Genomic DNA, 23,019 nt, shown 5'->3' on the forward strand with positions numbered 1-23,019 from the left:
AAATCACTCTATACCTGATAACATACTGAACATTTAGATTAACTACTGAAACATTTAGATTAACTACCATCAGATGGAAAACTATGACAAAAACCGGCTGATCAAGTCCAAGGCATACACTGAGGGAAATGAATGTGACATTGAAATTCTATTTATGAAAGTATATAGTACTGCTTTATAAAAATCATTATTTGTCGAACACAAACAAATAAACAAACAGTAAGACAAACATCACTTAACTAGGATGTCCTACATCACTAGAAAAGTTACAATATAATCAGGTGTACTAAAAACAAGGAGAGTTCAACAGAGGTCTTTAGTAGCTAAAAATGCTCTCAAGATAGCATCCAGCCTATATTTGTATATTTTAAAAGGATACTGCACCTTTTAGCACTTTTAAAAGAGTAGTGCATTTAATGAGGGCCAATACAGGGCATCAAAACTTCTTTGGTGTAAGTTAATGCACTTAAACTACTTAACCTTTTAGCATATCACATGTGCCAAAAATCTTTTTCTGTGTAAATAAGTGTTAAATACAAATTCAAGTAATGTGTGTAAATTGAGTTACAGTTTTTTTTCATCTAAAATTTCCCTTGAGGGGCCCCTCACCTGAGATCTAATGGAAGAGTAACCAGTGTCTATGGAGGGGGCACCTGTTCTCCGGCCGTGACCTTGACCCACAGGAGCGGTCAGGATTAAACGAAGACTTGTTGATCTCTCATTTTTATCCACTAAAGCAATGGCCATGTCAAGGTCATTTTGATTACAAATTGGAGTTTTTATCTGGAATAGAAAATAATTCAATTTAAAAAAATACCAAAACTTCTTCACATACATGTATAATTAGGTTCATTATCATATCAAAATTGAATTTGTGTCTGGTAAATATTGAAATTCTTTACAGGTTTACCAACACTTCTATTATACATACATTTACATGCATACCACATTCTGATAAACGAGACACAAGTTTAAAACATGTGAAAATGTATGCAATGAAATGTATGCTTGTGACTTGTACCTATTCACTGATGTTCATAGAAGTGCAACCATGTACAAATGTACTATAACTTACACAGCCTTTCAAAGTTTTATCTTCTATATTTAAACCATCATAACATTCAAAGACCTTAACTATTGAAAATCTCTACTCTAATATAGAAGCCACATTAACACTAGGAGTGAAAACTTTTTAGCCATATGTCACACAGAGATAGATACAAAATTTATCCACAATAGTATCAAATCTGACCATCAAAATTTCCCAATACATTAAGAATCAGGGTTATAAATTATACTATTCAGAGTCAATACAGATTTATAATACACATAAAAGGAGTAGCAGAATTGTGGCTGATATCTAGGTATCCAATGAGATCACCTGTGATTGCAGCTGATGTTGGCAAAAAAAATCTCCGTCATAAACTGAACCATTCACCCAAAACAACCTAAAATTGCTTCTATTTTAAGGCATTATAAATCTTTTTTTTTTTAGATGCATTTAAATATTTCATTAGTTTTTTTTCACCACCTTGCATCCTTCACTGATCATATTTTAAAAGCAATTTTTGAAATATCTTCTATTTTCTATTTCTATCAACCACAATTATAAATTCTGAAGTTTGATGAGAATTTTTACAAGTTGTGTGTATACCCTCTCTGTACTTAATTTATTTGATCTGACAAAAACCCTTATGTTGTACATCATAATTTCCTGGGCAATTGACTGCTTTTAATACACTTTGATATCAGCAGTTTTACTTTCAGGATTCCCACAGGTAGTTATAATTAGAAGTCAGCTGTGTTATTGGAGAATAGCCTACCTCTCCATTGGACTGTGTGAAAACTATATTCATATCAAATCCATACATCTCCCGAATCTTGGCACAAACGTCATCATAAACAACAGGCCGGGGCAACGTAACAACACTAAAGTGGAAAACCAAGAAAATGTAAACAAAAAAAAAATCACTGGACGAGGAATATTTGAAAGAGATGTGCAATTATCCTATCTAATACAATTCATAGGTTATACTTTAATTAAAGCAGTGTAAAAACACTATTGTTGAAAATGAGTAAATTGCTGTCCTACAACCTTCAGCCACAGGTTTTTCCGAGTGGGTGGGGAGCAAAAATTTTTTTTTTTTTTTTAGACATTCATCAATTTAATTCTGTATTCATAAAGTATTAATAAATTCCATATTCATATAATATTCATGAACTAGTTGCTAGAGATAAATCATTATCTGGCTATGAGGAAAACAGACTCACCGTTTTTCTCCCATGTAATCCAGCTTTACTTTCTGTCTATGACTACTGTGGTTTTTCTGAAAAGATTTTTCAAAATCTTAGAGAATTACAAAATTTGATAATATTGTAGACATTCTAGATATAATATTTTAAAATTCAACTTCACAAGTTACATATACATGTATATTATTGCTATATTTGTATCTGATTTTAATTAGCTCTTTGGGCTGCAACACACTGGTAGTCTTTCCTTTGGGCTGCTATCTTGCAACCCCTCCCCCGGCCCTTCTCCTGCCTAAATACTTTTACCGAACCCAGTAAGTTAGCGATGGCACTTTGGGCTGCGATCTTGCTGCCCTCTTTTAGATCGTCTTACCTGTAAGTTAGCGATGGCACTCTGGGCTGCTATCTTGCTGCCCTGTTTTAAACCCTTCTCCAGTTGAGACTGGATGGAGCCCATCACAGCATCTAAAGATGGCTGACCATCTGAAAGAACAAAACAAAACACTGTAACACATCTATACCATTCATCAGTCATCAATGTAGTCTTATTAATCTATGTTATAAATGACCTTCTCTGACTTGAATCTTCTAACTCTAAAAGTAAGACCCCGGCCAGTGTTCGAAATTATCGTCCATCCGTTGGTCCAATGGAAGATCAGTACAACTAAATTAGTCCTTCCAGTAATTTTGGGCCAACAATGAATTGGTCCACCCTTAATTGATTTCAGACCAAGAAGAAGGGGGTAGGATTGTTTTTAAAATTGAAGTAAATAAAACTTTTGTTAAGAGGATTTAGAATGTAGAATATTTTTTATCCATGTAAGAAACTTTCTATAAAACATTCAAAGTTTGTCACACTCTTGTGTTCACTATCATTCAGATATCAGCATTATCAACAAAATGCACCATGTCTGCAGAGTATGTATATAGTTTCTTACCTATAAAATACTAAGTACTTTGAAGAATGCTGATAGACTTAGTCATAAGAAAATCTACACTATCTGCAATGTTGCAGTCCTGTGCCAGATACAGAAAATCTAGACTATCTACAATACTGAAGTCTTGAGCCCGAAAAAGCCCATACTTACCCATTTTGGGATCTGTTATCTTAAGCTATTCATGGAGGAAACTTGTCATTATAACCAATCTGTAAAATCTTCATTTTTCTGTTTCTGTAAAAAAAAAAGATGTTTACAATTAATTATTTGACAAGCAGAAGAAATATACATAAATCCAGCATATCTAAGACACTATAACAAGCTAACACAATATGAACCTGCCAAGTTAGTAATGTGTAACATGTGAAGTTTCCATTAAAAGTCTTGCTGTTCTAGATTCATCAACTTTTTACTGAATGCTAGCTGTATCATCCATGGTTGTGAGAATTTGAGATTCTGATAAATATTGCACAAATCCCTGGTACAATTGTCAGGCATTAGCATCCCCAACAGGAGAGAAATGGAACGACTTAAATACTTCCTCAATAGAAATCAATCATATGATTAATTATAAAACAGAGCTATTTAGTGTAAAAGCTTTGAACAGGTTGAATAACAGAAGCATAAAAATAGGTTTAACCTGTTCTATTGCAACACATATATTAGACAATATCTGCACACTTTAAGGTGGTTCATCATTTCCTGTACGGACTGTGTTATGTTATCTATTACGTATTACATTCAATACTATTACACACATTACAACAAAAATTTTCAAAGGTTACATGTGATGTTTGTAAACTCATCACGTTATACATCAAAATATCTTTTTTGTTAATAAACATTTTATAATTAATAATATTTTGACATAATTTTTAATATTTTGATTTAATATAAAAATGTTAAACTGTCAAGTAAGTTATATGTTATCTTCAAAAATACTAAGACAAAATATTGCTATACATATCCTGAACATGCAGAAAAAGTTTTTTTTTTTTTTTTAATTTTACACCAATGAACAATGAATTTTAAATTATCAAGTCCAACAGCAATAAAGTTCAATTGTTCTAAATAAATGTACACCTGGTACATGAGGAATAAAATTAATTTGTAGCAAAACCAGAGGCATGAGTTATCTCTGCAATACCCTGATAATGCTTTACCAATACTGAATCAGATATGGACAAAAAATGATGCAAAAGATTTCTTACTAGGTTTGTAGTATAAATTCACCCCAAACATATTTTCCAGCGATTACAAAATAGGAAATATATGTAAATACTCTGCATGTGAATCAGTAAACATGAAAATTGTGTCAGTTTCAGGTTAGTGTAACAGACTGACAGGAAAGCTACACTTTATATCTCTGGTTGTCTTATCCTTAGTAGGTTTACTATGTATGTATACAGAATATATATCATCTAAAGGTCGACATTCCCCTTTGTTACATACACACCTGCAATTACCATTTACTTAGTAACTTGTGATCTGGGGTAATGTTTATTTCTTTGATTTATCTAAATGAGCTAACATTCTCAAGTTGTTTTTCATCAAAATGAATTTTTCTATGCTACAAGTGCTTGCACATATAACAGCTGTAAGCTTGGTTACAAGACAGATGCTTCTGGCACTAGGGCAATCTCCTGCCTTCATCTGACACCAGCTCACCAAAATATCAAAACTCCAATTCATTTAGGATTTTTAAAAGATATTTCACATATGCAATTAAGTTCTCAAAATTCCTAAGCCTGTGTAACAATGGAGAAGCCTGCACACACTCGGGTTTTAAGAGAAAATTAAATAGATGCCATACTTAATTTGTTTAAAAAACCTACAATGTATTTGTTCATTTGGAAGTGTGCTTGTGAGTTCACAAACTTGACTACTGCTTGCACCTTCTGTACAACATCATATCAATATTAAAGATATGAATTTATAGTACACCGTCCAGAATGTGTGTCAGATATACGTAGATCAAACCATCCTCTCTGCAAACACGGGGAACAAAACAGATTTGTTGAACTTTTTTATTAAACTTTGAAAAAAAGCAGATCTCATCATTCAGGAATTCTAAAATGAAAACCGAGCTTATTTTATCAACTCCAACAGTTTTCTAGGCTTGATAACTAGATTACTTCTTTAGAAATAATCAGACAATATTCTAAAGACCTTGATGTCTGATTCTACCACATTTAAACCATGTTACATAACTTCTATATGAAAAAAAGTTATTAAACCTGCAATATTCCTTGGCCCCTATTTCAAATAGCCAAACATAATAGAATGCTTGGAATTAAGGATTTGTAATAGGATTCTCTCTACAAGACCATCCAGGACAACAAAAGGACGTCTAAAGAACCAGATCTAAACCAGGTCACCTGTATTCCCTCCGAAAACGTATACAAACTGATACACAACTGACAAAACGTCCCAATCCGACACTAGTGATTAACGCACTGAACGACTTCTTAATGTCAAAGAAACTGATATAGACTAAATAATGCCTTCTCAATTGATTGCAAAAATGACTCCACTGCTGAAAATACAAGTGTACACAATCTACAAATTTGACATTTAAATTGATATAGTTTCTTCTTTGTTGTGACTGTGACGGTGTATTGAACATAAAACCGGGCTAATGAAGGGATTTGAAGACAATACAACAATACAAACATTTTACAGGTTCAGAGAGTCCGTAATCGCAATGTCTCAAAGAAATAAAATACAGAACATGAGAGTTAATCCATCTGTCATCAAATGATTGTCAAATGAAAAGGAATCTCAGAATCCATGAAATTTTATTGGTAAAACAACTGCATGTTTGAGTATTTTGAGATGAAAATCAAAAGTCAGTGACATAATTAACAAAAGAAATGTGTGCATGGTCAAGGTCAAATGAACCTGGAGATAGATTCTTAAAAGGGCAGGGGAAGGCCAAGGGGCTCAGACTTTCTTAGGTCAACTCAGAAAATCTAATAATCTGTAGTTAACATTATTCTCAAGAACAAAATTTTATTGATACATGTATACACCAGTATATTTAACGATTTACAAAACTAATGACATTGTACTAAGAAGTGAGACTTCAACTTGAACATCACTTTAATGGATTTTTGGTGCAATTGTGTGCAGAATATTCTGATAATCCCTCGCATCAGACCTGATAAAAAGATACCCTGCAAGTCTGCTGAAATACTGATAACACTTTGTAGTTTTTTTCACAAATACCAGATAGGTGTCAAGGATAATTAAACCTTGGCTGTTCTACTTATTCAGGTTCCCCGATACATCAACAGCAAGTGAAATATTAACAAGATTAACATGTCTCCTTTACTGGGTTTTGTTTTTTTATGATTTACCTAAAAAGAAGAGACAGAAGTTGTCGTTTCACTCAGACTCCTGTGTAAACTGCCTTCATATCCTAATTACCACAAGTTCAATGGCTTCTGGCTAGCCATCTGTATGCAGTTTATAATCTTAATACTGGCATAAAAAATGTACCAACTTCACCACTTGCCCAGGGCAGATGAAGAGAGCTCCTCTACTGCACACCATTACAGTGTATCTCTTTGTTTTCCTTCACCAGTACTTCCACACAGAAATGACTCATGTTGAACAAGCAGAGAGACAAGAAAACCAATTAATTCCTGTCACACATGTAAATAACAACATGATTAATTATATACATCAACAAACATCAACACTGCCTAATGTCAGATTCATTTTAAATAAAACTCAAGTAGCTCATTTAATTGATTTAAACATCTATATATATGTCACTGGTGACTCATTCTGTTAGTACTTGGAGTTCAGCATTCATCTACTCACAGACTGGCTTGATGCAGTCAAAGTCTCAATGAGGCTTGATAAAGAGTCAATGAGGTGTTATCAAGTTCCAGACTTTACAAACTTATAATAAACCTTGAATTCCTGTTTCCTGTTGGTTTGCACTCTTGACTTAATGATATGTACAATTAAAATGATAACAAAACTTCCTCTCATATGACACAGCAAAAAATCAAATCTCCACAGGTTTTACATCTTTTCAGTCGTAAGATTTCAATGATTTACTCAAAGTTGAGGCAACTTGTGAGTAACTTGTGATTTGAAGCTTACTGTACCTCAAATTTTGTCACACATAATGATTAAAAAAAGTAGTGGTACTGTGAGCATTCCACTCAAAAAATGACGCCCTCTCCCCCCTCCCATACAATTAATAACAGCAATGTCCATGTTTTGCTCTGGGAAGCTCCAAAATATGTACATTTCTATCAATGAAATGTAAAATATTTAAGAGGTGCACAAAGGCACTATGTATTAAAATTATGTAGAAGTCTCATTAAATTTTATTTAGTGGTATAAAACGAGGGGTTATGAAAAGGAAATTAGTACCTTAGATATTGTAGAAAGAATTACAGTATCCATGTTTTGCTATGGGAAATCTTAAATATCATGTGACTGATAGAAACACAATTAGATGTTGCACACTGGCACTTTGTTACATGTATAACAATTCTAAGAATTTTGCTAAATTTTCTACAACAGCAGAAAGTGAGTTGTGGGTAAGGGTGGGCTATCCCTAAGTATAACAGACACACAGACAAACATCCCCATCACTATATAGACCCACTGTACAAGCCGATGGTAAAACCCACAAAAAAATCACTTTATAGCAGTCAAAAAGACTTAAAATATTTTAAAAATTGCCTTCATTTGCTATTCAAATCCTTTTTCCAAATTTACAGACTTGAAGTGATGGTGATATAATTTTTATCAAATTTGTTTTATGTTCTGTTTTTCTCCTTCCTTAACTCTTTTGTTGTATGTCACCAAATAAATACAAAAATACGTTAATAAAGCCATGTGGTATAATATAATTCAGTATTTAAAAAAGCAGATAAAAAGCTATGGACGGAAATGAACACTTCAAAAGTTCCAAGTTGTTGTAAAGATACAAGTATATTAATTATTTTTTTTTCATAAATTATTAAATTTTCATTTCAACAATGATTTCCTTGCCAGAATTTTTATTATTAGGTCAAACACCAAGAAAAACACTTGCACATAAATCAAACAGAAAAAATACAAGTATATTTGCTGGCCAAATAAAATGCTTCAAACATAAATGACAGGTCACTTCAGCAAAGGACTTTAATCTTGATGTACCAGGTATTTGTGTATTTATTTTAACCATGTTGACATGATATCATGTTAACCCCATACTTCTACTGACAAAATAATGATCCAACAATATTCAAAATATAAATCACAGAATCATCATGATCATATAGCAGATTTTAACAAATGCAGCTGCTCCATTTTTTGTGTTTTTTTAAGAGGGAAAAACAAATAATTCAAGATGTAATTTCCTTCTTCAATTTCCACAAAACAAGTCTGCATTGTGATTAGTTTGAATATCAATACACAACATTTTAGGAGAGATTCTTGATCATGATTTCTTGATTGAAATACAAATTATGAGGAAAGCATTATTCCGCTTACCTAATACTTCTGTTGTCATTTAAAAAAGAGAGGAAGACTTCTAGAACTTGCAAATTACATCACACGACCACCCCCGCAAAATGCCACCAACAGCACAAATCTCAGAGGATTGACACTATAAAACAACTTAAAATACTAGTACCAGTATAATGGCTATCAACACCCTATGATGGTATGGCAACATGGACACAATGAGATGTTATTTACATGGGCTCCTCTCCTCCTCCTGTAAGCTTCTTGACACCTGCCTACTCTATGTGGTCCCCCTATATTTTTGGAGAGGACAGACCCCTCCTAAGATGCCCTGTCTATGGTCCCCTGACTGTTAAATGCGTGGGAGGACTCTACTATACACAGTAAATCTCTGCACCATCACACACTATTTACTATTATTTCTACCTGTTGGCACTATCTTTAACTTATCATTTATGCGTGACTTCAATGTTTTCACTCGCAAAATGCTTCAAATTCCTAGTTAGATTAATAAAAAACCTTCTTTTCCTAAAGCTAATTACACACATGCATAACATTAGATTAACATTGCATGGAGGAAAGAATAAAGCCTGCACCCCCCCCCCCCCCCAGTTTACCGCCATTTGTTACATTTATACTGTCTCCACATTATATAAACAGCTGAACATTCTAGAACACTATGACACTAAAAAAAAGTTCTTTATAGCCTTAAAAAAGGTATACATAATAAACAAAGAAAGTCAGTATACCTCTTCACATCTGTATGGTAACAACGAGGGAGAATTACTTAAGTGCAACATAAATGTCACTCACAAACAATGATTATCCAGGTTAAAATGAAAAAGAACCCAGTCAACTCGGAAAATTAAATTAAGACAATTCTGAATTCTCTCTTACTGGCATTAAAAAAATTATTACGTTTATTGCAAAACATAATATGCAAAGCTGCTGTACATCTAAGTGTCACCAAAATGACTTGTTTTTGTATATTTGCAGCTTTGTTTTATGTACAATTAGCAAATTTAAAAACTTCCTCATTTTGAACCCCAATATGAATGCTGATTACACTAAAATAAAATCAAAGGAATTATTTTGAAAATAATGAATTCACTTATAACTTAAAACTCAAAAGACAAACACAAGTGTAGATATCATATGTTATATTTAGAGTAGTTTCCTACATACAGGGCGGGGCTTGAGGCGAGAGCGATGTCGAGCCGGGCCCCGCCCTGTAATACATAGGAAACGAGTATTCTAAATGACTTGTGACATGACCTTTCTAATGACCTCACTAATTTACATGCGTATTTGGGTACATATCTCTCACCAATCAGATGATTTTGCAGAAAGTTGATTAAGAATCCCATTTTAAGCATTCCCAACTGAAATGCCGAGAGAGGTGGAGGTGCAGGTATTTATCATTTTAAAATAATTATATAGGGGATGCATTTGTTTTCCAAAAAAATTAAATTTGAAGGTTTTTTTTCTCTATTCAGCTGTTGCCGACATTTTTAAAAAAAATTTAAGCTACGATTTAATGCAAAACATTTTAATATATAAGAATCATGTGGAAATGTTTTTGAAACAAAAATACTTCGGGAAAGCGTTTTCTGAAAGAATTGTCCGACAATGTCCTCCAACTGTCGCAATATAAAAAAATTGAAATAAACAGATGAAAGGAAAGCGGGGGGGGGGGGGGGGGGGGAGTATTTTACCTTCATGTTTTTAATAAAATGTAGAGTAACCAAAGGGGATCCCAGCACTCATTGATGCGCTCCACTCAACCCTCCTGTGAGTTTTTTTTCCTTTTCGCTTTCGTAAGTTATTTTTGCTAAACTTGTTTACATACGCTTTTTAATTTATCAACAAGAAACGATAGCACCACATAGTGTCTTGGTTGGTTATAAATCCCCCCCCCCGAAATAATCAAAGTAATCATTTGTGAACTGTCCAACACCCTCCTTTCTAAAATTTTTGAATCCGACACTAATAACTTTGTAATTCTTAATTCACCTCATATTTTGAGTAAATACTAACAGTGCTTTCATGGGAATTGAACGATTCTAATGTGTCAGTATACAGATTCAGCTTTCCGTCATCGCTAAAAATAAACCGTACTGTATCGTTGATATTTTGATGATACAGTACAGTTTCGGCTCATTTGCATAAGAAACGCCCACAAAAAGTGTTCTGTATCGCAGTTACAGTATGCTTGACTTCAAAGGAAAACTCGCCGGGTCATGTCACAAGTATCAATTACAGATGTTAACTGATTTCAAATTTTATCTGTTACTATTTTCTAACTGACAAGTCATGAAGTGTCAGATCATAAAGTCTCGACAAAAGGTTTCAACAACAAAACTTACAAGAGATTTTACAATCTGAACTGTGAAAACTTAACATATGAGACTGTAATTGCAATTTATATGCATCATGGGTGATGGTTGATTTCGTTAAATATGCCTAATGTGACTCAAATTTCATTATTTTGTAGAGTTGGTAGGTTGCAGAGATGAATACATACATACAGATACATACATGTTTCACTTTCAATAAATTTAATTTTCAAAACATTGATTGATTGCCGGTGGAGAGCTACAATTTTTTTCCTATATTCAGCACTCAGGGCCATTGAAAAGTGGGGGATCTTTTTCATGCCAGTAACTATTGCAACATATGACCTTGTTTTATACATTCTCATCCGAAGGAACGGTCTCCAAGTCCCACATTGGGATTTGAACCCGCGACATAAGGATCAACTCCTTAATTTGCGACTCTAGAGCAGACATTCTATTCACTGCACCAAGCAGGCGACATTTTCAAAACAACAAAGTCTAGGTGTAATGCATTTCCAAATTCCAACCATCCTAATTACTGTTGTAAAGCATTCATTGACTTTTACATCACTTATTTCTGGAATGAATTTAACAGCTACTCATTCAAAATTAAAACTGTTTCACCTACAGTAGCTTGGGGTATTTTACACTTTATAAAGTGGTATTCAAAAAAAGTTTAACTGTTCTGATCCAGGTATAATGTAAAAATCATGGTCTGAGAGTAATAATAAACATAAACAAAAATAAATTATATTTAGGTACAGCTATTACCCAGTTTCACTTAAAATGCTTTCAAGTACATATTTTAAATGTAACATAAAGCAGACTGTTGTGTTTTCTTTAAATTCATTGTGACGACACAGGCAATACTGATTATACAATATAAACAAACTTTTTTTCCTATATTCAATGGGATGGCATGTAACAACGTTAACAACGATACAACATTAACAAGAATTCAATCATTTAGGGTATAAACTCATTTCAACAAAGATGTAATACCTTATTTGAGTTTCTTGGCTATCCATTCAATGTGACATAAAAGTAAACTATAAATTTACATACACGCGTTGCACAAATGAATATAAACACTGTCCTTGTAATATTAGGTTTCAAAATTTCATTTCATTGATATATCCTCAATGCTTCCTCTAACTGAAAGAGTAGTCCTTACTAAATGTAATCACCATCAAAGCCACATGTGTATACCAAAACATAACATATAAATCTTACAGTCAAATGTGTATTGTCTGTCTACTAGTATCCACAATTTCTTAATAACATTTTAATACGATGATAAAATCTTCGACATAACTTTCCCATTCTGGTATATCAGCTGTATATTGTAAACACCGTATCAATGTGTACAGCCACAGAATGACCCAGATTCTCCTTCACCGATGCCCTACTTTCCCTCCTGCAGTCCTAACGATGAACCACTTTGACTTATATAACTATGTATTAACACCTCATGACTTTATTCATTAGTAATCAAACATTTTTTTGAACCACCGAACACGTGTATAATAATCTACATGACAGTTTATTCAAGTGCAGAAAAGTTCGGAAACTTCAGAAAGGGGAATTCAATATCGCCTGTTGTCAATTTAAAGGAAAATAAACCAAAATAACACTAGACAACAATTAATTACATTAATTATAACATTAGAAAAATAGTTGTCACTTCCTAAATAATGATTAATTGCTGTAGTTTCTATACATATCGAGAAAAACATAGTCTGCATGCATTACCTTCATTCTAAGGATCCTGTGTCAGCCATGTTTGATGACGTCATATCAGGTAATCCCGAGTAGTGTGTATTGAAAAGAATGCTTGTCGACAGGTGTCGCCTTCGTGAAATTTTCCCGTACTTTTTAAATCAAGGTATTCATATTCACGTATGGAATTAGGTACACGTAGTGTTTCTGCCAAAAGATGCTTAATGTATATGCATGAACATTTTACAATGTGTTTACTTTCCGGCTTTTCAAACAAGCGAAGCGAATAAATTATACTTTATTTATTCAATTTATGTAATTTTGAAACATTTCTATAGATTTTTTTTTCAAATTATTCTCAACCCGTTAAGATTTTTAAATTAAAAATGAACGGGTTGAGAATAAATTGAAAAAGAAAATCTGTAGAAATGTTACAAAATTACATAAATAAAGTATAATTTATTCGCTTCTCGTGATATCAACTGATATCTTTATAATTTTTTCTTAGGTGCCAAACAGGGTCAAAAATCTTTTCACTTTTACTTGTGAATAAAATTTTGTATAGGAAAAAATGAGTCGAAAAAGACGTTTATTTTTTTTTTTTTTTAATTTCAATTCTTAAAATTATTATTTATATATTTACAATGAAAGTGTACTGTCTGTGGCGTTGAATACTTTTTGAAATTATTTCTCGGTGTATTGCAAAATTTTTAGTATAATTTCAAACTCAGGTTTTAGTTTGATCTTTTATTTTTTCTACGAAGATTCACAAACTTTAACATAATTATACTGAAAGATAGAGGATTCCTGTATAATACATGTATCTACCTCGTGGATCTCATATTTCTGTGCAAAGTTATTTAATCAGTAGATCAGGACAAACATGACTGAAAACAAGAGGCCTATGGACCTTGACGGTCACCTGAGTCACATATGAGTTTTTCAAACTCTGTCCACCTTTTCCCTAATTTGAACAACAACCTTATACTCGTCCTACTAACTTTTTACAGTTCGTTGAAGACCATCGTCTACGGCCATAGGCCGGAGTCCGCATATCGCCATCTCCAAAATGGAGGGGGTCGTTTGTTTTTGTCGTGTTTTGCGACAACGAGTGAGCACTCTCTTATGATTGTTACATTAACACTGTTTCCAGGAAATCCAGGGGTATAAATCAGTAAAATACAAAATCGGTCACAGATATTTTTATCAAACAAACATTTTGCCTGCTAGATGTCTAGGAGCAAATAAATGATATTTTCAAACAGCTTTCAAACATTTTATATGCTTTCAAATTTCAATATATGTCCAATTTATGGGGGTCAGAACTATGACCCAGAGACTTGAATTGTATATTAAGAACTATCTGTTTATTACAATCATGCAATTTTGTGCTCCTTAATAAGCATAAGCTGATCTGTTTTTTTTCTATATTAAGCAGAATTCATCCGAAAACTTCTACATGAGAAGAAAACATTGTCTGTGACCTTCAACTCGACATTAAGATATATTGACGATGTACATTAACAATAGTTATACCTAATTCATTCATTTTCCACGTCGATTCGATATATCCCATTTAACTTGAATCAAAAGACATCTACATGTAGATCTATTTCGTGTTTGGCTGTTTTATGACTATGGGCGATAAAGGCCAACTAACAACTAAATCGTATGACATACAAGATGACCCAAACTTCCCCATCGTCAACTTTCCTTTTATAAATGTAGTTATATCACGCTATCACCTGCAACTAGTTTTTCATCTCCCAGCTTGTCTACTTACAAATAAGTTGATGTTGCAGGGATTTCAACAAAGTCGTTCAAAGTCAGCATTTCGTAAATTTTTTTATCGTTATAATGACATTGTCAGCAAATATACACGATCAGTAAGTCGTATTCTGGCTGACTTGATTCATGCCAATTGTTAGGCCTTTGTTTCTTTTTATACTTAATTTGACGACGAAATATTCCAGCCTGCTGATCAATACATAGAGCTCAAGACTCACACCAATATTTTTAAGGCTACTGAAATCAGGTTGATACGTTAAAAGTTTCAAAAACGTTGTTTCACTTTACGGATTCTATATTCGTTACAATGACACTGTTTGGGTGTGCAACTTTAGTTGAGTCGTCCTCTGAAGGACTGACTACATGTTACAAACAAATCCATTGTTAAAGTCATTCAGTTTGTGTAATACCAATTTTATGTTTATGTCCCTGGTTTACCGGATCAATATGGTTTACCGGATCAATATGGAGGGCTCAAGGTGACGTTCCCGGTTGACGGAGAATGCTTAGACTCCACCACCACCCCCAGGCATACCATAGGGTCTATAACGTGAGGTCGACAGGAAAGCCTACTCCTCTTTGCCATCTGATCCCACCTACGGGGATTTCCAGGCGTCGGTGTTTTTGCCCCGTTCAGATTCGTATTTTTTAAAGGATTTTTTAAAGGTTGAAAACTGTTATCATTCTTTTTTCATGTAGCAGCAACATGTCCAAAGATTAAGAAAATTTGTAAGGTTTTTTTTTTTTTGGGGGGGGGGGGGTAGCGAAATCTCTAAAGCCCCATGAGAACAACAATCTGAAATTTAAAATTTAAGTTCCACCTTAAAGGCAAAATGCTGCATACCAAATCTGAAGACAATTGGGGTTATAGAAAACAATCACAATATAGGTCACTGGAGTGAATCAGGTGACATAAAACTCCATACAGCTGATTAATAAATCAATAAAGCAAACAAATATCATTTAGGTATTTCTCTAAATAATATTATTATCATTGATGCGATCAGTGGCTTATACAGACTTAACATGGAATAACCTGGGGCAAGGGCTTGGTCACCATTTGTTACAGTACTAGTAACAGTTCAGCCACAGAACCAATCCAAAAGCTCCTCTTTGACTTCTTTATGCTTCCTGGATAGTTTATTTATCAAGACAAAGTGCAAATATATTAGAAAACAAGCATACACGTGTAAAGAAAAATTAAAAATCACATCAGAACAGAAGGCGACATGTTAACAAGGAATCTTATCTTGGAAAATATTTTGAAGTTGGATAATGTACGGCATTGTCAACATTTTTGAACACGAGGTTTTCTTTTTAATTTCGCATGTCCTTAAATCCATTGAACAAACTTGTTTAAGAGCGATCCAATTATCAAAAGGGCTTCCCAAATATTTAGATAACCGTGTTTGTTGATCGTAACGTCGAGACAAAACGGCAGGAGAAACCGAATCCAGACAAAGTTACCTACACTCACACATGTATATCAATATAAAAGTGTACATTTATTTGTGCGTTTTATTGTTCATAATTATTCAAATATACATGTATGTGCACAAATAGAAATAGACAAGGCTGCATGACCCTCAACAATTTACTTGCATGTCTCCCCCTTTTGTATTTTTGGTACAGATTTTGGAAAAATTTTGATTAACACTTATAAGTTATCACGTCACAAAGAATGTGTTTACGGACAGATGGACAAAGGGATTCTTAAAAGTTGTCTATTTCACAAGAGAAAGCTGATAAAAAATAAATTAACTATTCCAATATTACCCCAAACTATTCTTTTAAAAAACTTTTTCTCTCAGATATTCAAAACTATACATAAATTGTTGCCTAACTATATACTATAGTCCCAGAAACCATAAAATGAAAGAAAATTTTACTATATAAACAGAGTTGCTGACATAAGCGTGGCTTGATAACGCCCTGAATACCCACAGGCACTTGGGGTATGCCCCCCCCTTTCCATTTTTTTTCCTTTTTAAATCTGGGGTCGCGTCACCCTTTTCCTATTTTTGTATTCTAATATGCACTATGTATTATCAATAATGTAACTATGAGCATGTCTTCCATATAAAATTGAGAAGAAGATTTTTAAAGAATTTTCCTATATATTTCTTGTAAAACAGATACATGTATCAGAACAAACTTGAAAACTGAGCATGTTTCCATATAAATACATGAATTATGGCTTTGTCATTCTTGAGAAGAAGATTTTTAAAGAATTTTCCTATATATTTCTAGGTAAAAATGTCAGAGACAAACTTGAATCTACACAAATCCATATAAATCTGATGAAATGGCTTTGTCAATTGAAACAATTTTTAAAGAACTATATATCTATGTAAAACAGAGGAAGCCCTTACCCGGGGGGTCATGACTTGAACAAACTTGAATCTACACTAGAGATGTTTCCCCATAAGTTTCAGGTGGCACAGTGGTTCTTGAGAAGAAGATTTTTAAAACATACCACTAAATTTTCATTAAGCCAATCAAATCCCCTTGAGGAACTCTCTGTCATGATCCCCTTCACCCAAGGATACTTTGTGGAAAAATCCAATGGAACGAAAATGCATTCAGCAAAAAACTAGACGCCGGACAAAATGTGATCAGAAAAGCTCACTTGAGCCTTCGGCTCAGGTGAGCTAAAAACCAGAGGTACTGTGAGCAATGACCTCACTCAATGATTCCCCTCGCCTCCCATACGGTTAAAATGGCAAAGTCCATGTTTTGCTTTGGAAAGGATCAAAAGTAAAATAGGAGGTGCACAATGGGATTATGTAATAAAGAATATATGAAAGTATCATTAAATTTTATTCGATGGTATTGGAGGAGATGTGGATAAGAGATGGGTACCCTTCAATATACTAGTAATAGAAAGAATGGTTGTATCCATGTTTTGCTCTGTAAAACCTAAGACAAATGTCAAATCAAAAAGTAAAATAAGAGGTGCACTATGTAACAAAGATTCTGTGAAAGTCTCATTAAATTTCATTCACCGGTAAAGGAGGAGTTGCGGATAAGAGACGGGTACCCCAAACCGTAACAGACGGAGAGAGACGAAAATACGGACATCCCAATCACTACATACCATCAGAGACATCATGTGAACAATTTTATTGATCACTATATACTCACAGAGACATCATGTGAACAACTTTATTGTAAGTCAATCGGTTTTATTCAAAAAGGCAGATCATACATAAATATTTATGGATATATAACAGACCCGAAGGAAATAATTTCGGGGGGGGGGGGGGGGGGCACAACCATACATTTTCAGCTGGAGACACAAAGTAGAATTCTGAATATAAGCAAAATTTTTGGTGAGGCTATCCCCCCGTCCCAGTGGAATGTGAAGATATCAAACAGTATGCAAGCTCAAAAGACCATTCAAAACAATACAAATCAAGAGCATCGCAAACACAAACCAGGTGGGATCAGGAGCCATGGAGAAGTGAGCATCCCAGTCAACCACTTACCCCCCTTGTGTGCTCCTTGGGAAGAAAAAAACGTAGATACTTGAGTAAATCATGGCCTAACATTGTTAATAAAAAATGTCCATCAACATTCGTCTTATTGTATTTGCTGACAAGGTCATTGAGTCCACCACAGAACTTGCAAAATGTTTTAAAACAAAACTATTGATAGAAATTGTTTATATAAAGTATGCTCTTGGGTATCAAATCAACAGTGAGATATAAACCCCCATATGCAGTTGATAAGGGTATATTGCTACTTAAGTAAGGGATTTAGATGATAGAAAAGTTGAAGCCATCACATTAATACATAATACAGACTCTGTGGTATCCTTATTGTAAGCTCTCTGGGATGCACCATGTCGACATACAAATGGAAGAAACTATTGTTGAAAATACAGTGAAATCTGTCTAATCCTGATGTTGAGTGAACTGAAATCTTGTCTAATACAGTGTAAATGTTGACATTGATTTCCTTAGGTTGAATTTAATCTTTTTAAATGTTGTCTAATCTGAAATGTTACCAATTTCTTTGGAACCAGTGGTATTAGACAAGTTTTACTTTATGTTGCCAATATACCATATATTTTGTGGGTGGGGTATACTATAGACCTTTTTTTTTTAATAGTGGGGTGCTAAAATGTGCTTTGACACCAGAAAAGAAAGTCAAAAATGAATGTTGAGAAATATCCAGTATTTTGTTCACCTCACATTTGTCACTTTGTATATGCATGTTCTGTATACAGGGAAATTTTCACCCCCATTTTATTTTTGCCCTTTTGCCCTAACCTCACTTGGGTGAATTTAAAACGGTGTGAATTAAAAAAATACTGTATAACTTCTTAAAGAAAAGAGTGACTGGGCAAATTTACGACGGGGCAAAATTGTTTGAAAGATTGAAAGGTGAAAATAAAGCGGGGTGAAAATAACCCTGTATACAGTACATGTATTAATCGTGTTAATTTGCGTTATGTTATTGATGTTCATGACTGTATGCCGACATGGTAATTGTCAATAAAGTGAATTGAATTTATCTGGTATAGTATTTATTCAAACTTTTGTGTAAATCAGTATTCAAACATATACTTAACATAAAATCTTCTCTAAAGATTGAAATTCCTCCCTTTTGCAGTGTCATGGAACAATCTGCAAAAAGAAGTTCTGCTTAAGTTATTGGCATACTTTTGAGCCAGCAAATTATCAAAACATCCACTTAGAAACCAGCTATACAGTATCAATATCTGTCCAGCGAGGTCCACAGGAAGTGTTTAATTTCCTCTTCTCAAGAACTAGCTGCAGATCTGTAGCTCTCCGGAAAAAAATATATTGATAGACCGGAGAGCTACAGTGCCACCCATTGAAACCAGAAGTCTCTGTCGAGACTGAAGCTCTACTGGTTTGAACTTATAGCAAAGGAAGAGAAGAGTACTTAAGCAGCTGGGATTTGAAACTTTACAACAGCAATATATAGAATAATGATCGTTGATAAAGTCTCTTTATGTTCTTAGTGTAGTCTACTTGTGTGCCAAGTTATATTGAAATCAGACCAAAACTGTAGGAGGAGTAGCATTTTGAAACAATTTTACAGACATTTCAATTTTTAGTAACCATGGCAACACAGTTCATCAAAATTAAAATTTGATACACAGAATTATGTATCTTAGTGTATTCTACTTGTGTGCCAAGTTATATTGAAATCAGACCAAAACTGTAGGAGGAGTAGCATTTTGAAACAATTTTACAGATATTTCTATTTTTAGTAACCACGGCAACACCGTTCATCTAAATCAAAAACCGATATACAGATTTATGTATCTTAGTGTATTCTACTTGTGTGCCAAATTATACTGAAATCAGACCAAAACTGTAGGAGGAGTAGCATTTTGAAAGAATTTCACAGAAATTTCTATTTTTAGTAACCACGGCAACACCGTTCATCGAAATCAAAAACCGATACACAGAATTATGTATCTTAGTGTATTCTACTTGTGTGCCAAGTTATACTGAAATCAGACCAAAACTGTAGGAGGAGTAGCATTTTGAAAGAATTTCACAGAAATTTCTATTTTTAGTAACCACGGCAACACCGTTCATCAAAATCAAAAACCGATATATAGAATTATGTATCTTAGTGTAGTCTACTTGTGTGCCAAGTTATACTGAAATCAGACTAAAACTGTAGGAGGAGTAGCATTTTGAAAGAATTTCACAGAAATTTCTATTTTTAGTAACCACAGCAACACCGTTCATCGAAATCAAAAACCGATACACAGAATTATGTATCTTAGTGTAGTCTACTTGTGTGCCAAGTTATATTGAAATTAGACCAAAACTGTAGGAGTAGTAGCATTTTGAAAAATTGTTTACAGACAGACGGACAGACAGACAGACGGAAGGACGCCGGACGCATTACTATCGCATAAGCTCTTCTGGTCTCTGACCAGTAGAGCTAAAAACTGTATATTTATTGCGCACAAAAAAATGCGTTGGTTCTCGATTTATTTCTCCATGTTTTTTAAACTGTAATCTCAAAATATTACTAACCGTGTGTTCCTAACATATTCTTTCGCCGTTTCCACAAGCAAACATTCCTCATAATTGTTGTTAATAGTCCTCCTGACCCTGATATTGTAATTATTGAACATTTTGCCTTATTTATACTGTCATTTTGGTTTCAAAGGTATTTCGGTCCAATATGCTTCTTTCGGATGTCAACTACGAGAGTTCTTGATAGAAAATAAAGGAATTTTTTGAAATCTTTCCTTATTTGCAATTGAGGTAAGAGTTTGGAAGAATTAATTAAGAACCGAGCACACTTTTTTGTGCGCAATAAATATACAGTTTTTTCAATGGGTGGCACTGTAGCTCTCCGGTCTATCAATATATTTTTTTTTCAGAGAGCTACAGATCTGCAGCTACTCGAGAACAAGATTTTGAATAAATTCACATTTATGCATCAGAAATATTTGTGTCATAAGGAAATTTTAAGTTTTTGCTCATATTCTCAAAGAAAGCAGATATCATGGAGTGTCTGGACCTCTTCAGTCCTGGCAACCAATGCTGTCCACAGACACCAAGTCTGTAAATGGACAATAAGCTCTAGCTCTTCGACTTCCTGGAAGCAGGTCGCCAAACACCAATGACTACCAATATTGTAATGCGAAGCAGTCACCCATACAAGAGTTAAACAGGAGACTTGACCGCATCACTAGAAAAGCTAGCTCACTAGTGAGGCATTATAAGTTCCCTGTCCACTACACTTTGGTCCCAACTTCTTTTATCTGTTAGCACTCTTTTCCAATAACACAATTCTTTAACAATGCTTTCTGTCTTTAAAAATATTTATTGAGCATTATATTTGGTCATTTACTATAGAAACGCCACAGTTTTTTGTGACAAAATGTATAACTTTGCACCTACTGACATGACTGATATGACATATTTCTGAATATAAAGTAAAGAGTCAACTCATAGGCCTTATTATATACTGAAAATTGTATATAAGATTTTCTGTCCTTGATGTTAATTAAATAAATACAAGTCCATCAATCACCAATGTAGTCCTAGAACTCCATAGTCATATCTGAAAGAAAAGGAAATATTATTACAGAAGTATTCTTACTTAAGAACATGAAATAAAGAATAAATGGTAACATTGTGCCTTAGCATCTCGTCAAATTAAACATTATGACTTTTTACAGGTTATAAATATACAGTACACATTTGAATATGACTAAAACAAGAGGCCCATAGGCCACATAGCTCAACTGTCATTATAAACTTTCCTTATAATCCAGTCAATTCTCCAATCACCCCCTTTAGGTTCATTACAAAACTCCAGAGTAGTGCGATACTTTTTACAGGAATATTTTTCTTGTTATATAAAATTCTCTTTCCTTAATTTGCATACCAACATCTGCCATATGTTTTCAAAATAAACAAATTTAAAGTGAGAGTGTCGGTATCTTGATAAAGTGTCGCAAGTGCAGGTCAATGAGGGAAAAAAAAGGATATTCTTTTAAATGATTGTTTCCTGTTTAATAAGTTAGTCATGGTTTGGCAATAAAAGCAGATGTTCTTTTCAACAATAATGACAAATACTTTATTGAAAATCTAAATCTTATTGACACCTCTACATCAGAGACAAATATTTCGTACCACAGAAATTCATATTAAAGATTTCCTCCATGATTTTACATGCATTTACAAGAAGTTACCCATTACTCTTTAATTGAGTAGTTCGATCGAAAATCATTTAAGCCATCAAATACATGATATATTTTTATGCCCCCGTAAACGAAGTTTCGGGGGTATATAGTTTTTGTCGTGTCCGTCTATCTGTCTGTCTCTGTTTGTCTGCAAAAACTTTAACCTTGCCCATAACTTTTGAGTTAGTAGAGCTATGACTTTCATATTTCACAGGTGTATTCCTTGTGACAAGACCTGTCTTTGGGTACCACCAAATTTGACCTTTTGACCTTGACCTTGGAGTTTGACCCATTTTTACATGAAAATTTCAAACTTTTACTTTGGTCATATCTTTTGAACAGTAGATACCAGGACATTTATACTTCACATATGTAATCTTTGTTGAAAGACCTTTCATTGGATACCAACAACCTTGACCCTTTGACCTTGACCTTGGAGATTTAGGTACTAATGAAAAATCTAACCTTGGCAATAACTTTTGAACAGTAGGGTCTAGAGCTTTCATACTTTACATATGTAATCCTTGTAAAAAGACGCTTCATTGGATACCAAGAGCTTTGACACTTTGACCTTGGAGTTTGACCTACTTTTAAAAAATAAACCTTGACCATATCTTTTAAAGGGTAAGAGCTAGTGCTTTCATACTTTATATATTTAATCCTTGTGACAAGACCTTTCATTTGATATCAAGACCTTTGACCCTTTGACCTTGACCTTAGAGTTTGACCTACTTTTAAAAAATCTTAACCTTGGCCGTAACTTTTTAACGGTTAGGGCTAGAGCTTCCATACTTCATATATGTATTCTTTGTAGCAA

General features: G+C 33.8%; 2 protein-coding genes across 3 annotated transcripts in view; both read right to left on the bottom strand.

Moving 5' to 3' along the window:
* The window catches only part of LOC134280727 (mitogen-activated protein kinase kinase kinase 2-like), a 29,172-nt gene extending 16,388 nt beyond the window's left edge, over positions 1-12,784 (bottom strand). The window contains exons 1-6 of one of the 2 annotated variants that reach the window (XM_062763180.1): positions 12,755-12,784; positions 3,342-3,425; positions 2,627-2,736; positions 2,272-2,327; positions 1,824-1,929; positions 610-783 (exon numbers count right to left, since the gene is read on the bottom strand). In XM_062763180.1, the coding sequence (XP_062619164.1) occupies positions 610-783; positions 1,824-1,929; positions 2,272-2,327; positions 2,627-2,736; positions 3,342-3,345 (450 nt within the window). In that variant the 5' untranslated portion in view covers positions 3,346-3,425; positions 12,755-12,784. Of the gene's footprint in view, positions 1-609; positions 784-1,823; positions 1,930-2,271; positions 2,328-2,626; positions 2,737-3,341; positions 3,426-6,550; positions 6,887-12,754 lie in introns of those variants that run through there. The other variant, XM_062763179.1, reaches the window with a different exon arrangement.
* An 8,533-nt stretch (positions 12,785-21,317) lies between these two features.
* The window catches only part of LOC134280732 (DNA primase small subunit-like), a 17,988-nt gene continuing 16,286 nt past the window's right edge, over positions 21,318-23,019 (bottom strand). Inside the window, exon 12 of the mRNA XM_062763192.1 lies at positions 21,318-21,577. Coding sequence (XP_062619176.1) covers positions 21,558-21,577 — 20 coding nt within the window. The 3' untranslated portion in view covers positions 21,318-21,557. The remainder of the gene's footprint in view (positions 21,578-23,019) is intronic.

This window comes from Saccostrea cucullata, unplaced genomic scaffold (genome assembly GCF_032062105.1).
Source record: "Saccostrea cucullata isolate Sc308-1 unplaced genomic scaffold, CSIRO_AGI_Scuc_v1 ctg67, whole genome shotgun sequence".
Lineage (NCBI taxonomy): Eukaryota > Metazoa > Mollusca > Bivalvia > Ostreida > Ostreidae > Saccostrea > Saccostrea cuccullata.